At 40.3% G+C, this 19,018-nt stretch overlaps 1 protein-coding gene across 1 annotated transcript; it reads right to left on the bottom strand.

Annotated features, from left to right (window-relative positions):
* Nucleotides 1-9,773: 9,773 nt before the first annotated feature.
* shox2 (shox homeobox 2) lies at nt 9,774-17,328 on the bottom strand. Its single transcript, XM_079679415.1, has 5 exons — nt 16,805-17,328; nt 15,001-15,209; nt 12,772-12,829; nt 12,379-12,467; nt 9,774-11,212 (listed from the first exon to the last, which is right to left on the bottom strand). Exons 1-5 carry the CDS (start codon nt 17,058-17,060, stop codon nt 10,919-10,921), a joined length of 906 nt encoding a protein of 301 aa, XP_079535541.1. The 5' UTR covers nt 17,061-17,328; the 3' UTR covers nt 9,774-10,918.
* Between the last annotated feature and the right edge of the window lie 1,690 nt (nt 17,329-19,018).

Consider the following 19,018-nt stretch of genomic DNA (forward strand, 5'->3'; position numbering starts at 1 on the left):
TTTTTTTTTAGCGATTTCAAGTGTAACATTTGCAGACTGCAGGGTCACTGGCAGTTATATTTTCCCTCTCCCTCCTCACTCTCTCTCTCTCTCTCTTTATGAAATCGATCGTTTGTTTGTAAGGAGCTCAAACAGAACGGGAGAAGGATTCAGAGCTCTGCTGGCAATGCGAGCAGAGCAGAAATGCTGCTGGGGAAAGAGGCAGGCAAAAGTCAGAAAACCTCCCCACTCTCACCGTCAGTGCACATGACCTTGTGGGCAGAGCGAGGTAGCGGGCGGAGGAAGCGCCCAGCATGCGTTGGTTCATACACAGAGGAATTAGTGAGGCAGAGTGGAGTGCGGGTCTGCCAGCCGTAGCCCTCTTCTTAAGTGAGTGCAAATTAACCAAAATAAAACTTTTAAAGGTCAATCTAAATTTGACTACTTGTCTACAGATAAACGTTAATACCATTCGAACAAAGTCCCTGTGCTCTTTTGAAAAGGCCGCTCAGTAATGTTTATCTATTTTGGCTGCTAAACATGAAGGGCAGGCAACAGGTGAGGAGCCACAAGTCTGTGGCCCTGTAAATAGTGAGAGACTGTAGCAAAACGCAGACAGTAGCTGACAGTAGCTATCAAACAAACAGCACAGAGAAGATGTTTGAGAGGGAACAGCCTCTGGTGAGAGACACAGAATGAAGGAAAAGGGGGAGAATAGAGCGATATCGAGAGAAGATGACAGAATGACACACAGGGGACAGACATGTTTGTTTTTGTGTGTGAGCCTGCCTGTGAGAGAGTGAACACGCTCCACTCTGTCTCTTCCTCTGTCACAGCCGTCTCAGTGGCGACTAAGGCGCTGGAGCCCCACGGGGGTCAGCCATGTAAGGAACATAAAAGGCCAATTTAATTTAGCACGTCCGCGGCTACAAAGTATTTTAATTCCGACAGCTGTGACTGAGGAGTTAATATTTGACTTGTCAGAAGTGGGGCCGGGGCCAGTGAATCATTGTAATTCTCATTAAGAGGCTCTCCCCCAGCAGCACCCTAATGCAGAATAATGAAAGTCAAGACGGAGTGAGCTTCTAATGCCAGTTGAGGCCTATCTTTTAATATTCCCCTCTTGATGGATTAGGGAAGCGGGAAATTCATCTTGGATCATAGGGCCTAATTTAATAAGGGATCATTCCAGGAGTATTGCATTTTATAATAATGTCATTTAAAGTGTCGTCTTCCATTTTTACTGTCCCATATGTATGCTTATATAATGGTGCCGGAGGGATGTGTTTTTACAGTGCTCGGATCTCTTCTGTGTCCACACACCCCCTCCAGACCACACTACACCATCGCTCTGCGCTCTGCAGGCTCTCAACTCAGGTTTTCATTTCAAATGTTGGTCATAGAGCCAATTGAGAGAGCTGTTATGAGAAGTTCAGTTACTCCAGCATGTTGCTGTTCGCCTAAATTATTTCAAATAGTATTTAAGGGAAATCACTCTGATATGAGTGTTGGGATTGTAAATATCACCCAAAGGAAATATTATAAAAATACATTACATTTGCTTCATCACAAGCTTCTAAAAGCTCTCTGAGAAGCAGCGCTATATTTATCCAACCCACTCACAAAAGAAAAATGGCTTTTAGGGAATAAAGTAAACAAACGTGACTAATATGAAGAAGTGTTGACGTTAGCAGCAGCGCACAGCACACGATTATACCTCGTAAAGGCTGCTTTGAGTGAAAAATGCTGGATTCTACTGAAAACGCCTCTGTGAATGCATTTATGTTTTTTATGAACATGCAAGGCTCAGCAGAAAAACAATCTCAATATAATCTTTGTCATTTAGAATTTGCAATTTTGTAGATATAACATGTTAAACAACTCTCAAATGAAGTTACAACAAAAAAGATTATAGTAATGTTTTTATTAGCAGTGGTGGAGGTCTGTATATACGATGCTCTGCAGGCTCAGAATATGATATTGCTGATGATCTTCCATATAACCTACCACCACATATGGACCAATAACGTGTAATATTGTTCCTTGTTTAGCAGCGAACGTTTCTCAGTCCAAAGTTAACAAAATGAACTTGCAGTACCAGCACCTCTAAATCTCACTTATATTCACAACATTTTTTTTTTGTTTAATTCATACAAAAACTAAAGTGTACCAATGTTTTGGACACTTATGTGCTGGACTTTCTGTAGTCTACATTGGTTTTCTTGCAACTGCCATGAGCGAGGAAACAGTCATATAGGGCCATTTTTGTACAGATAAATGTATAATTATCTGTTAACTATTGAGTTTAAGAAGTGCTGGTAGTTGGATAATATTAACTTTGGTCAGATCAAAGCCAGCTAGGCTCAGTCTTTTTGCTAAACTAAGCTAACCAGATCTCTGTTGTAGTATCAAATGTATCACTGTCACAGTTCACAGAATGTCGACCTATTTCTTCAACATTTTCTTAAGTATACCTTCCAGTGTATGTTAAACGGTGTATAAAGTCTTAGATTCAACAACAATACTTTTCAACACCCTATGACATCAGATTTAACTGCAACATCTCCAACAGTCTCATCAAGCGTTACATGCATTAAATGCTTCCACAATATATAAGGTGACACACTTAATAAAATGCTGCTACGTTAATTATATACATTTTTTAAATATTAAAGAAAACAAGGCTGTGGACTTTTTGAGTCATGAGTTATAGACGATGTTGGCATGAACCCTCTATAGGTCTATGAGTCATGCCATTTCAAGCTTAAGATTTGCTGGCATGAATTGAACTTAAACCAGCTCCCCAGCGTCTCTTAGGTGGTCCTACAAGAGCACTTCCAGCTCACAGTGTGTTACATGTGACCCTTTAAAAGGGTGACTGTCATCATTAAGATAAGAGGCAGTCTCTCAAACATGCTTTAGCTCAACAAAGTGCTTCCTCTTTGGCACACTCATGTCTTTTGCACCTCTGTCTACTTTCTCTAACATACCCTTCTCTCTATCTATTCTGCTCATATCGCTGCCCTTCACCTCTTAACTTTTTCTGGGACTTCCTTTGATGCCCGGTTCCCCTCCACATTCCACGCTCTGAAGTCCAAATTCAATGTCAGGCAGCTGAGCGAATGGAGTTTTTAAAAAGGATTCAGGTTGCAACTTTAAAACCTATTTTATGAATCTTGCTGCCGGTTGAGAGATATAGTTGTTTTCAATCATCTTGCTTCCTTCCTCTATATAGCACAACCAGTTATCTGCCAAAGAAAGTGTCAGCTATTTTAGGACACATGTGATATTCAATCTCCATACGTTTGTCACTTCCTTGATTTTTTTTTTCGCATTGCAAAAACAAAAGAAAAAGTTGTATCTGATGCACACATCTCAATCCACTCTTAAACTTTTTAAAGACGTACTGTTGTAGCAGCAAAGTTTCCGATCGTTCCCAGTTTTCTAGTAATCGGGGAAACAACTAACTAACTAACTAACTAACTAACTAACTAACTAACACTGTTGCGTTAAAATGTGTAACTCCAACACCAACATACATTGACAAAGTCTTACTTCCACTGACTTTGTTTAGTTTGTATCTAGAGGATGATATTAGTAGTCTGAAAAACAACAGTACGATAAACTCAAAGAGACAGGAAGAGGCTGTCATACACCGAGAAGTAGCGATATCACAGGAGGGAGGGAGGGGGGGGAATGCGAGTGAAGAGCCAAGTTGCGAGATCTATTTTTACATCCCATTTCAGAATGAGATAGTGTCCTTCTCTCACACCTCCCTCTGTGGAGGAAGCTAATGCAGGCCTATTTAATTAGACGTTGGACGTTGGCAGATTGTTGAGCCAACACTGTAATCCAATAGAACGTCGCACCACTATGGGGTCCTGCCTCCTCCGATGCCTCCTTGGCCCCTTAATGCAGCTCAGTCAGCTCTTCGCATTTTGTCTGCCCTTCTCTCAGCTTGTGACATCAATTTGCATTAGCCTGCATTGAAACAAGATGCATTCTTCCCACCAGTGACTCACCCAAACACACACACACACACACACACACACACACACACACACACACACACACACACACACACACACACACACACACACACACACACACACACACACACACACACACACACACACACACACACACACACACACACACACACACACAGCAGCCCACTCAACCTACTCCTCCCAGTTGAACTTGACATGGTCCCCCCACCATTATGCATTACCTTTCATGCTCATCTTATTAGCCTATAATTTGGCATGTGTACATGCTTGTGTGTGTGTTCTTTTATGTATTTGTCTTCCTGCCCGGGAATAGAGACTTACATGCACTTTCCTGAGGAGTAAATTACCATAGCAATACAGCTGTCAATACTGCTGTATCAATGAGGGGACACAAGTGGCAGGATCAATGTAAACATCTGAATAAGATGCCCTAGATGACAGACACTTTCCTGCTTTAAAATTCTATTACTGCTAAAGCACTTGACCTCTTGCCCCCGTATTCTGCTGCCCCAACGACTTATTAATATACAGGAGGGTACTCGGGGATAATGCTTTAACAATGAATTACATACAGTAAGTGATTGCATAAGGACTCCCTCCAATGTTCTAATGATTGCCACACTTGACTATATATAAATTCATTTTTATACACTTTGCCTTTAATCAATAGTTAAAAAAGCAGGGAATGTAGCTAATAAGAGAATAGCTGTGCTTTCATGTATACTTTATAATACTGTTAAAATTAAATAACAGTAAAGATATACTTTTTAATGCTTTATGTATACTTTTACTTTGTTTAAATAATTAAAGGTAGGTAATTTATTTCAAAACACTTTTTGTTATCCATGGAATGCTCTTAACATCCCGATAGCAATGAATATATTAAATGCTTTGACAATAAATATATACAAATATTTCATCTGTGGAAGCTGTGGCGCTGTAAAAAGCTAGACCAGTTATCTAGCTAGCTAGCTTTCTCCATTCTTACCTACCCTACCTTTAATTTTGCTTAAATAAGACATTTTGCTTTAATTGTAACATACTGTTCCATATTCAATGCAGGTAGAGTCTTTTTTAGATTGCGTAAAATGTTACTTTTGAAATGCAAAAAGGAAGAGAGAAATGGGCAATCATGTAATAAATACATTTGCTTTTTTTCCACTTAACTTGCTTTTAAACAGCAATAACTGTTATAAGACAGCATTAAAAATAGTAATTAAGAAACATTTTCAATAACCGTCTTAAGTTGCCCGACCATAAGAATTATTTTTGCCTTTATGTCCCAATCTAATTGAACAAAGGTTGTATTGCAGAATAGTTTGCATATTGAGAAACTTTTAAGCTTCCAAATGTTAAGTTTGAAATAAACACTAAATCATCAGCTTTACGTCATCATGGTAAGTACGGCACATTTTCCGTTTATTCTAAAGCTCACCATAATAAACTTGATGCTGAGTGGTTTGCCAATAGTTCAGGGCGATTTCATATAATAAATATAACATATTGTTAATGTTTACAGATTCCTATGGTCCCTTTCTGAAAAAGTCCCAAAGCATTTCTCATGCGGTTATGATGTGTTTGAATGCAACTACCGAATGAAAAAGTGTATGTAAATTGCAGTCAGCGAATCCATCATAGCGTTGTATGTTTTCTAACATCAGTAAGATGTATTGATTTTTGTACAGCACATACTCAGATTTATGTCTATGTGAAAACAACTAACAGCTTTATGAGTATAACATTCACAGTAGACAGGTGATTGATGCTTATGTAGAGAACCAGGGGCTAGTTTCCATCACATCTAAACTTTGCCGTGACCACACACGTCTGTCACCAGTTCAGAGAGCATTCGAATGCGGTTGACAGATATATAAATGGTCATAAATGCTTCCTTGGACAGAATGTTGAAAAAGTGTTTAACCCCAGAATGAATGATCCTGGACCTCCCTGGATTTAGCCACATTAAAAAGACACTTGAGCATCCTGATACAAATATTGGGTGATTTGTCGACGTTTTTGTCATTTTGTGACATTTTGTAAACTTCAGACAAAGTGAATGTAATCAATATGAGATGAGTAAGGCTGGCGTTTCCAAGAGGCTTATTGTAATTTAAGAGTCTGTGTACAAACATCTGATGATTGAAAAGCAAGTACTCTCGATTATACTTACACACAGATGATTGGATCTTACCAGCTTGTAAATATAGAGCAGCGTGGGCCAAATGCTTAACATTGACTATGCCCCTCATACTTCTCTCTGGCTCTCTCTGTCTTTGGCTTTCCTTCTGTTCTCTTTTTTTCTATGAGACCACAGGCGCACACAAAATACTCACAAACTCACACCACAATGCACCAAATGTCACCTTTTTCCAATGAAGAAAATAAAATCCCCTCAGACCTACTAATGCCCACAGGTCTCAACACATACACCCTTGTTATGTCTTCTTCCCAGAGCAAGGAGTTATACATTATGTTATCTCCCTAATCTGCAAACCAGCTGCAACTGGAAATGAATTAATAACAAATAAAATGCAGCCAGTACATACAAATGTGTAGATCGCCCTGGGGCACCTAAACAGGAAACAGTGAAACAATTAGACTTCTTGTTTTGTTCTGACCTCTGTTTTGTTTTGTTCTACATAGCTGCTGAATAGAAAAGGAGCTGGAGATAGAGACTGTTGTTTTTCCTCGTCTGTAATCACCACGGTTAAGCCTCCCTGGTCATAGCAGGGGTCAAATCTGTGCGAACACCCACTTTTCATCCTACAGTGAAATTAAATACAGTGTTACAGTAGAGTTCCATGAATGCTATAATTCTCCGCTGACTGCAACCCACACCAAATGCTGTGGTTAGCCACCCAGGCCTATACCATGCACACGCATGTGATAACAGGCAGTGATATGGCGTCCTAATTGCTGGCCTGAGTGCTATTGGAGGGAGTTTTCAGCAGGTTTCTTTTTCACTTTCGCTCCATTTGATGTCTTTGAAGTTGGTCTTTTATCTGCCGTTGCTCCTGATGGCTGTTGTCTTTGGTGCGGTGCTGTGTGCGCCCTGCTCTTTGAGCACTCCTAACATGTAACAAAGGCAAACCCTTAGAGAGAAATAGAAGAGAAAGAGAGCTCTCTCTCGTACTTCCTCACATAAATTCATACACACACAAACAGTATACAATCACGTTTAGCCACAACCATTCACATGCAAAAAGAAGTGCCACAGCTGTCAGTAAAATCTGCTCTGTGATTGTTTAACGTGTCCTAATTTGATAAAGGGCCGAGTGCGGGAAATGAGAGAGTAGTGTATTTGTCTCTGGGGTTGTAGTGGGGTAAATATAGCAACGAGACAGCACCAGTTGATATGAAGGATTCCATGGTGTGGAGTGCTGGTGTGACTCACCAAGCTGATGATGGTCTCTGTGTGCGAGTGTTTGCTTACATGCATTTGGATTTATGTCCAGTGTTGTTTTCATTCATTTGAAGAACTTGAATAGAATTGGCCCACTTGACTCCTCCAACATGGTGTACAATAATCCATTACAGCCGAGGGAGAGAGTGTGTGTGTGTGTGTGTGTGTGTGTGTGTGTGTGTGTGTGTGTGTGTGTGTGTGTGTGTGTGTGTGTGTGTGTGTGTGTGTGTGTGTGTGTGTGTGTGTGTGTGTGTGTGTGTGTGTGTGTGTGTGTGTGTGTGTGTGTGTGTGTGTGTGTGTGTGTGTGTGTGTGTGTGTGTGTGAGTTAAGGAGGGAGGGAGAGACCAGGGGAAAGCAGGAAGCCAGCGAGCGAGAGGGAAAGACGGTGAGAGAGAGCCCGCATGGCCGGCTCCCGGCTGGCTGCGTGGGGGTGTGTGTCTTAAGAGTGTGTTGAGAGGAGAGCGAGAGCACTGGTCGTCTCCATGTCTAATCAGGAGAACACTTGTGTGTTCCCGTCTCATTGTCTCCTGGGCCCCTCAAGGCGGAGGCCCTTCACTCCACCACTACACCTCAGGACAAGCTGATAGCTGCCGGTCCAAGCCACAAGGGCAGGAATCGTGACTTTGGATGTAGTCATGAAAAGTGTTTAGGGAGGAACATTTTCAGTTGTTGTGGTACAATTTAAAATAGTAGTAAATGCAGACCCATTTGGGTAGATAAATCCTTCAGGTGATGCTTAATATTGCTAGAAATTAATGATGCCATCATAAAGTCATAGTCATACTTTTCATTATTTTCCCACAGGAATGTCCTTGTGGTGTACTTGATAAAAAGTGACACTTCCAATTTATGGCACTTTTTAATGTTATATTCCTAATCATAGCACATGAGATTAGAACATAATTGTTTAACCTTTAAATCACAATTTGTATTTTCTAAAGGATGAATTTGAATGCAATACAACAAAATGAGATACTTTAGGCCCTTTGTTTCTAAATGAAATAACTGAATATGTATTAAATAATCTCTGAATAACTCAATTATTGTGACATAATTACTATGATGAACTTGACCTCACTGGCAAGTTAAAACACAGCCAGCCACACACTACAGTCGCAGGACATGCGCGCCCCCGACCCCGATGTTTCAGTTCCATGGCCGGGTAGCAGTGCACGCTCCCGGCTCAGCAGTTTCCCAGTTCCGTCTCCTCCATTACTGGCGAGGCTCACAATCAATAATTCAATAGTTGTGGCGTCTAAATCCTGCCCCAAACGGCGAGATACACAAACACTCCAGTCTGTAGTGCAGACTCTGTGAGATCAGTATTAATTAATAGCTAAAGACATTGTGTTTTGTGTGGAAATATCGGAAGGGGTAATGCGATCCGGATTCCTATAATTATAGGCTCCCGTGTCAGGTGTTTATTAAATGTTCAATAAGAGGCGGTTAAGATGTCAGGAAATAAATCAGGCAAATGTGTTAGTCAAGTGAGGCAGGCGTAAATAAATGATTTTTACAAAGACTTTGGCTTTTTTTATGTAGGATGCCTGTATAGTGTTTACGCATAATGCCAAATGTATGGTCATGACACATAAACCGGCAACATTTTAATTCAGAGAAGATGGGCAAGAGGCCAGATTCAAATCTGATCACGGGGATTCACAATTGGAATTACATCGAAAACCATTAACCTATTATTTTATGCAAGAACATAATCTATTACTGACAATATCTTATATGTGTGGTGGAATTAAACATCAATATAAATGAGGTTTTAAGCGTATGTGCAGGCTAAACACTGGTAGGTAGGCTACAACAAACACACTGCGGGTTTAATTAAATTAAAATGCATATTTATTTGATTTAATTAATAGGCTGTTGGGGTTAGTTCATTTAATTATTGCAATGCCACTGTGGTTTCAAATCTAAATAAACAGCCTGTTATAAAAATATATATAATCTGCATTTTCAGTGCTGAAAAACTTTATCTATCAGCTACTGAACGAACCCCTTTCTCTTGATCCTTTATCTACCAGTTTTTCTAGCTTGTACTGGAAATTACCAGCCCTCCTCTCCAAACGCTCCATAACCAATGTATGAATAATGCATCGGTTTGGCAGGAGAGGAGCAACAGACAGCCATGTTCCTGACTAAACGGGCCTGTCACAACTGTGACGTTATCAAAAGACCTATAGTTACAGGCATGAATTATTAAAAAGATATTGCCCTCAAAGGTTTACCTGCAGCAATAATAATAATAACAATAACAATAATTTAGAGGTCAATTAAGAATGTACAAATAATGTCAACTCATTAAAGAAACTTTAGTTAATTTATTATACGAACGAAAAACACTGTTTAGGTGGATTCACGTTTCACATGTGATGGAAAAAGTAAAACAATTTCATGAGTATTCTTTTTTAAGAAACCCGTGCCTCAGGTAAGTTCACTTTCACTGTTATAAAAACATCAAAATTACATACAGAAAGCACATCGTTTTTTAATACACGGAAATAAAGTAAAATACAAAATGAACAAATTCCCAACAAGGCATTCAAAGCCACTAAATAAAAAATAATGCATGTTTCTTGTGTATAAACATATTTTACACGTGCCCGTACCGGTACTGTCATTTGTTCGTGTGTTCTCTGTGTTATAAGATGACATAATGCTCCTTTTAAAGGCGACAAATTACCACCTTATATGGACACTATCGGGCTATCCTGACAAAAAGTTCAGCATAGCCTACACATATATTATAATCTCACATTTCAGGTGTGTCTCCTATTGTCACCTTTATCAGAGGAGGTCCAAACAAGGTCAAAAATAGGCCAAACATTCAAGTGAGAGTAGCCCTTCCTCAGCGAGCAAAGGAGAGAGACCGAGGGGGAGAGATGGCTCACATCACGTCATCCGTGAAGACAAACTCATGCAAACACTGCTTGGGCATTTTGGACAACAAACAGAAGAGGAAGAAACACTTGGAATATTGTCTTTTTTTGTCTCTGTTTTGTCAAAGATCCCCCGCTCTGTCCTTTTTACAGAGAAAGTGTTTTACAACGAGGCCAGCCTCTAAGTTCAAAATGAAATCGTAACAATGATAATATAATATTAAAAGTAACGGAACAACTGCAGAATGGTTCGCCTTGTTTGACAAAGTATCGACCGTCCCAGCTGCATCCTGCTCCTCGGGATGTCCCGCCGCTCTCCTCGGCGAAGGGCCCTGCGTATTTGGCTATCCATCCACTGTAGCCTATATGGCCTCCAATAATCACTCTGTGCAGGCTATCACGTCACAGTCTCTTTTTGAATTGTCTTTTCTTTGTCTCATAAATAGCCTATATTTTTGTTATAGTTACACTCGTCGTCCTTCATTTGAAAACAAAACATAAATATCTTCCTTGGATAATTTTTTCTCACTTTGTTCTTGGATGATTTTTTCACTTAGTAAGCGTTCAGTTTCTCTAAATGGCGAGGACGTGGCAGATGGCGCGTAGAGAGACGGTGTCCACCATTGTCCCTGGCGTCACAGTCCCATCGCGGCCGTGTGCTTCTTGGCCTTCAGTCTCAAGTCTGCGATGCTGGAGTTCTTGCTCGTGTTTTTGGCGGCGGCAGCCGCGGCCACCACGGAGGCTGCGGAGGCAGACTCGGCCGCGAGCGTCGCCAGGGGCAACCCGAACGGCGGCGCGGGGAACATCATGTAGGGCGCGTGCGCTGCCAGGTGAGAGTGCAGGTGGTGCTGCGCGTGGGCCACGGCGCTGTCCAGCTGCAGTTGCGCCTGCACCTGAAAGGAGAAGGGCGGCATGTTGCAATGACTATCCTGCGGGACGAGACGCACGGGGAGAGAAGGGGGAGAACATGCGTTAACTTTGCAGTGTTGTGTGAAGAGTTCATTTCACTATAGTGTCATTGTTGTTGATTTGATGTATCTACCATGGGCGGTTCTAAGGGGGGGGGGGGTCATAAGGGGCCAGTGCCCCTGTAACACTGAGCTTGGACCCCCCTGAAAGAAGCTTCTGACAATACCATGATGGTGCAGCGCTGTGTTTTAACAAGAATGTATTTAATTTTCAATGATATCATACAATTTTTCATAAGGACTTAACTAAGTTACTGACAAATATTATTGGTATTTAACACGGGTTTCAACCCAATAAATGTTAACATCTTGAACTCTTGTCTTTTCATTTTTTCGTCCCAGATCAAATGTGCCCAAACTGGCCCCAGCATGGCCTTCCCAGAACAATTGGTCCAGAATGGCCACGAGAAAGGATTAACTGCATACCCCTATCAGTGGTTAAATAAGTCAATATTGAGCTGGAGTTCAGGAATAAATCTCCAAGCTTTTCTCCTGAAGTGTCATTGAGCACAATCTCTGGATGCCATAGTGCTGGGACAGTATTGACTTCTGCAGCTCTTCTGAATCAAAGGTCAAACTTTTTGTTTCCATGTGGTCATCAATAGCGTGAAATCTAGTTTCCCATCAAACTTGTAATGCCTTTCGGAATATTTGGCATAATGATCTGTGCTCAAAGTGAGGAATGTCCACATACACAAACATGCATACACACACACACACACACACACACACACACACACACACACACACACACAGAGAGAGAGAATGATGAACAGTAGTTTCAAGATATATAAAATTAAGCAAGCCTTTTGTACGAGGTGCAAAAAGAAATTAAGAAACGCTTTGCCCTGGTGGCTGTGTCTGAAGTGGTAAGTCTACTAATATGTGTGCTTGCTAGGAAACTAGCCATACAAAATGAGCCATAAAACAATAGAGACCATTTTCCAATTAAGGTTGTACAGGCTACGTTGTGTTGGCACAGAGTTTTTGTCAGTGTGGTTTTAAGAGTTTAGTTACCCCCTACATTGGAACTGGAGTCTCTGCATAGCACTTGGGCAGAACTTGTGCCAAGACAGCAGTCCGGGGATCGGTCTTGTTTTAAGACTAGACGCTTCAAAGCAACTTGCCTGTTGGAATGGCATCCGTAAAGCCCCCACGTTGACATATGGTGCTACACGACAAGCTTCAAACTGATTCGCTGCTCCAATCAGGACTCCTGCAAAAGCACAGATGATAGCTTAATTGTGATGATAATATGCAAAAACCACAAAGAAGTAAACTGTACAACTCAATAACAATTACTCAAAATAACTGCAATAACGTCCAATATAAACAGGCACTAAATAAATCACATCGCTTTTGAGGGCTTAATTAGCCGAACATTAAACCATGTCCCAAATAGTAACAGTGCGTAAAGATTAAAAATGCATGCATCTGAATGTGTATTTGACATAGAATATAATATAATATAAATACAGTGTTGTGTTTTGTGGGAGTATGCATGCAGGGTAAAAGCCTACCTTTATGTAACTGGTTCTCCTGCTTTCTGCATTTGGCTCTTCTATTCTGAAACCAAACCTGCAGGGACAGAAATTAATTAGAGACCTACTGATTGGCAGCTGCTTGTGAGGCCATGTGTAATTCCTCTCAAAGTGACAACAACCGCAGAAAAACAATATCCCCGAGGACCACTGAAATATTAATGGCACTGCTTAACCCCAGATTTGAATTATTACATTTAGTCCACAGCAAGGGAGAGAAAGGAGGGTTGGAGCAGAACACGGAAACTAAATCTACGAAAAGAGGGACAGCAAAACCTTATTAGGAGAATAGAAACACCCTTGTTGGAAATGTGCAGGTCTATTGGACTATAATAAATAACCTTGTCAGCGGTGGTTTCATCTTTCTATAGATTAGTGTCCCCGAAGAGTTGAATGGACTCTCAGATATCGGATAGCAGCAATGCTATTACGGTTTTGGACATCAGAGCAAGTCGATCTGAGAGCATCTCCCTCTTTCTCTTTCCATCTCCCCCTCATTAATTGACCGCTGAAATTAATTACCCTTATCTGCAGAAAATCCATGTCAGAGAAACGCTTAAATGCCTCGCAGTTTTGTCTAATCACCGCCATAACACACACTTGCACAAGAAAAACGCTTCAAAGATAGCTCTCTTCCCTGTTTCCTTCTGTCGAAATCGACATGCGTCAATTTCAGAGAAACGCCTTGGAACACATTAAACGCTTTATTGCTATGATAGTCTGCTTTGAATGTGAACAAAACTCGGGCTCAATTAGACCACAATACACCATGTCGATCACCAATCTCCCTTACATTAGGTCCATACAGTGAAAGCATGATTGAAATATCATATTGATTTGGCTGTCAGCATGCTCATTTATTGACCACAATATATGTCACTCGGAAGTCCTTTTGTGCACATTTCAGCTAGAATTTATCGCGACGATTAAAGCAAATGCTCTGTTGTTATTGATTGAGGCAGATGTTTTTGTAAAAATGTAAAACAAAATGTGTGGTCTCTGAATGCAACTGGTAAAACGATATAGGCTAATACTCCAACCGAGTGAAAGAGGGAGAGAGAGCTTGTCTTGATTTGGGTAGAAATAATACATAATTTATGCAAATCCCCGAGCTGTGCTCCTTGTTCGCGATACAATACGCCTTATTGGTGAGATTCCAGTTCAGGCCGGGAGAGCACTGCAAAAAGCTGGCTTTAACTTTTTTGGGGGGGTGAGTTTGGGATGGGGGTCTTTTGGGCCCGTTTTATGATTTATTTTGCCCTTTACGACCAACATATTCAGTATGGAGACAAACGCTCAGTCTTCCCCTGAGCCGGAGCATATGGGATAATAGATTCTGGAATAAGATATAGGGTTTTGATAAATCAGACGAAAGGAGTAGCCTATCTATATGTTCATTGTCCCCCTGCTCCTGTTACACAAGGCATGTCTGAGCCCCCCTCCCTGACTGGCTGAAGCCTTACTGGGTTTCTGCGCAGATGGTCTGTCCCCATGAAAAACGACAGCATCGCTGACAAAAACAGGGCCTTGGTAACATACACCCTAAAACTGAAGGCAAATATTTGTCGTCGTATTTGTCTCGCTGGATTTGGACAATAAAGATTAAAACGACTCTTGTGCTGCAAACAAATGCCTAATTGAGACAATAAGCACATTAAAAAAAAATCAATAGAAACAGAGTAACAAATGGTGTGTTTATTCTCTCTTTAAAATCTTTATATTCAATTATTAAAACAAATATGTTTGTTTTTTACAAATTCATACTGATTTTAATAGGTCTGTCATATGTATGTTCTACATTTAAAACATAATTAAAACAACAATGTTTTGCGTGATATCAAGCTTATAACAAAAAGATTAGTGAATATTTTATTAAAATCCCTCTTGGAAAAGGACATAAGGGAAACATATTATGTGCATGTCTGATTGTTGATCTATTATTATATTTAGTATTCTTCTTGTCATTATTTTCATTATTATTAGACCTATATAATATGTGTTTTCCTTTAAATATTTTAGTTTGAGCATGATGGTCGATTTGTATTTGACACAAATACGCACTGCTATGGCGATGAACATGTTATTAATGATAAGAATGAATATTTAATTTTCCTCGTTTTTTTAATTCACTCATATTTAAAGGACCCTCATACGTGCCAGTTAGTGCCTCAACATCACTTTCACTATTTGAATTAAAAGGACCCTTACCTGTACTCGGGCCTCCGACAGTCCCAGTCGCTGGCTCAGCTCCTCCCGCATGAAGGCGTCCGGGTAGTGGGTCTCGTCGAAGAGCCGCTCCAGCTCGTTGAGCTGCTCTAATGTGAAGTTAGTCCGACTTCTCCTCTGTTTGATTTTAGTCTGTGCCTCGTCATCTAAAGGCTTCGAGTCCTCTTTCCTTTCTTTCACGTCCGTGTTGCCTGTGTGGTTGCAGACGAGAAGAGAGGGAGACATCATCATCACGGAGCTGCTATGTGACCTCAATGTGTGGGCACCATTGGCCTCCATTTTCACACATTTGTTTCATATGTTTTTAATCTGGAAAATGAAGGTGTATTCTCGTATAATTATTCAACCGGATAAGCTCTTTTATGGAGTGAAAATTTGCCAAACTGACGTGTGTGTAAACCCTACCCCATGATTAAAGAGGCGAACTGAAATAAGGTGAACTACACAAGTGAATATCGACCTACCTCGTAATAAAAACCTAGATGATAAGAAAGAAGAAAGAAAGAAAGACATGCCCTCCCAGCCCTCAAATATCACAGAGCTATATCAGACCTCGGATGTTTTGTAGAGCTACATAAAGCTCTTTAATTATTAATTGCTTATAAATATGCAACGCTGTGCCCACTGTTGGATGTCTGATACATGCTTGTCGCAGTTCCGCTTTTAACCACGCTGCCCATGACGAACAGATGTCATTTTTACAAGCCACTCAACTCTAAAATATCATGTCCTCTGTGTTGTCACACTGTCCAGGTTTCATAACAAACAGCTGCCTAATTTTTCTTAAAGTGTATTGCAAATATAAATTCATTTGAAATTGGTTGGTTTGGAAAAAAATATCAACAAAGCAGATCCTTATATTTAATTAAATATTTATCTATTGTATTTCTTTTTATTAATCCTTACATTTTCTCTTTGCTTTTGGTTTTGCAAACATAAACATATTGACAACGTACAAAAAATGTGTTGCAATACTGTTGATTTAAAATGTTTAATATGAGATAATCAATTGTGTATTCAATTCCTTTACTATTGCACATTATGTGCTTTCTTATCTGAAAACAGACAACAGGGCACTGAGAGACAGCAGAGATGACAAGACTTTGACCACCTTTCATTTGCAGCGGTGTCTGTATGTCAGGTGTCTGATGCTCCTCTTTTATTTGAAACATTGCTATATATCTGAAGATCTATGAGATAGCAGAAATATCAATTTATGTGACGAATTAATATAACCTTTATGGTTTTTTATTCTACCTTTAAAGCTAAACTGCGGGTATAAAAATCCAGGACTAGAATGCACCTGTGTTCATAAACTTGTGAAAAAATAAGCACATTGGGTTGAAGTAATGTGCTATTATATTTCAGCATTAGTTTAGCATTTCAGGCCTTGTTGTTTATATGGGAATAGGCCTTTTAAAATAGATAACAACTTTTTGAAACTGCCACAGGAAAACATTATTAAGCTGCAAGCATCTTATTCAGACTGAATATATGAATGAGCAATAATGTTGCATTAGCAAACAACTAAATAAACACAAATGATACTTTCAGAAAGCACCAGTTAAGGATTTTTCTTGAATCAAATGCTTGATTTCTCAAATCTGTAGCATCTGATTGGATCATATAACGACCTAAAATAAAGATATTTTAAATGTATTTCTCAAACAAAAACGTAGTTATGATCACTGATTATTCTCTCTTGACCAGAATATTCCTGCCTAAGTCTTTTAAGTCCTCTAACCATCCAATAGATTGTAGACTACAGTACTCCATGCAGCCCTACCGTCTATGAGTTTGGGGCTCCCGGCGTCCCTGATTCTCTCCGGGCTGAGCATGTCCGTTTCCCTGCCCGGCGAGAGCGCACCGTTCCGGGTGACGGCTGCAGCCTCCTCCCGGCTCCCCGGCTCCGCGGTTAAAGACTCCCTGCTGCCTGTTCGCGTCGAGCCGGTCTCCAACACCTCCCTGTAGGTTATCACTTCCTTCTTCTCCTTCACTTTCTGATCGAAGGACTTAGACACGAAAGCGGTGAGCTCTTCCATCACTGCCTTCACTCCTCTTTAAAAAAAGAATCTCCACACACACTCACACACTCTCTCCCTTTGCTCCACGACAGCTTAAGACATCAATGGTGTGGCTCGTTTTAAAGTCGACCCCTTGGAAATGATAGCCTACGAAATGATGCTGCCAACTCTGGAAGAAGGTAAAAAAATGTATAAAGAATATATATTCTCTGCCAATTCCTCCCTCCTTTGGTAGCGGAGTTGGGAACCTGCTGATGATCCTCTATTGAAGTCACAGTATTTATACTTTGCGGCGCCTTGCCCCCTTGATCCGTGCAAATTACCTCCCCTCAGGATGCCGGGATGAGCCCCCCCTTCCCCTCCACTGATATGGGAGAGAGAGAGAGAGAGAGAGAGAGAGAGAAAGAGCAGATGAGTTTAAAAAAAACATTAAGCAGCACCGCCGCTATTGGTCATTAATCCGAGATTGACAAGAAGGACTAATTAATTTAATTAAGCGCTCATTCGCTGCTATTGTCCTGAGTTAGTTTTTAAACACCCGGGAGATGGTCATGGATCTCGCTCTCCCCTCTCTCTCTTTCTCTCCCCCCCCCTCTCTCTCTGCAGGGGTGTGGCTTAAAAAAACTGAAAATGACAAGCGAGAGAGAGAGGGAAGGAGAGGGAAGCACATGGATGAGGAGTCCTTCCTCAGTATATCTCTGTGATCTGGGGGAAAAATAAGTCACAACGGTGACACGGAGAGAAAAGAGATAAAGAAAAAAAGCACAACAGCTGAGATGCCGAAAGGAGCAGCAACGGCGACTCAATACAAGGAGCTTTTAGATGAAGCTCAAGTGAAGATAGTTGGCCTGAACGCAGTTGTATAGTTGGCTTCAGGCCTGATACATTTATCCATTTTGGACTTGTTGATATTAATGCACTTTGTCACTTTTGATTGAACAGAATTTCCCTGCATGAAAAAAGTAATTGAAAAAGGTAAAAATTGATATAATATGATGATATGAATTAAGAGGTTCAAGGAATAATTGTGTAACAATGATAATTAACGGAATTATTATTATTATTATTATTATTATTAAATATTGTATTAATGTTTTTGCATGTATGCATGGCATTATAAGGTATTCAAATGTGTGATTACAACATGAACGTTTGGGGACCCTGTGAGACAAATCCTTTAATGTGCAGCGTTGCTTTTAGTTTCTAATCAGCAATTATGTATTTTAAATTGTCATCATTAGTGAGAGTATATCGCCTAACATTCATTCTCAGTGGACTTTTTAAGCCATTAGGATGTTAAATAGCAGCTAAACGTTTAATTATAATGCCTCTCGCGATACTTTGCCATTGGGCTCACTAATGATCGTTTTCCACTCGCTATTTCTCGCTGAAATTATTGCCTATATTTGCAAAAATAAATAGACCTAAACAGTGGTTGACTTGCGGTGAAGAAAAGTGAACGCTGCGGAGAAAGACCAATTAACTGAGGAGAAGAGGAAATATAAGAATATAGGATATGACAGGATTTTGAAAACATCCGGATGAATATGATGCAAAATTAAGAGTGTTTATTGATCATCTATAAAGCCCCACCTTTCCAGGCGAGTGCTCTAACAATTCCCCTAATTAAATATTAACAATGTTTCATCTTGGACCTAAGGCATTAATTAGGCTACTAATACTTCTGCTGAATCGGAAAGCACGATGGTTTCCATGATCGCAGATAAGCATCTATGAAAACCCCTTTGACTTGTAGGCTATCTATCAGCCATATATTATTATGCTTTTGGTCCATTCATAATGAATGGACCAAAAGCATAATAATATATAGATTCATTCATTCATGTTCTGAGTGAAACATCGTTTTACCTTAAGTGCCTTTATGTGTATTTGAATTGATACAAATAATTAATTATGAAACTTTGCCGAAAATTGGTTGGATGCTCTGTCATCCCTTGCAGCCCTCTGTGTACATG

This window comes from Notothenia rossii (assembly GCF_949606895.1).
Source record: "Notothenia rossii genome assembly, chromosome: 4".
Lineage (NCBI taxonomy): Eukaryota > Metazoa > Chordata > Actinopteri > Perciformes > Nototheniidae > Notothenia > Notothenia rossii.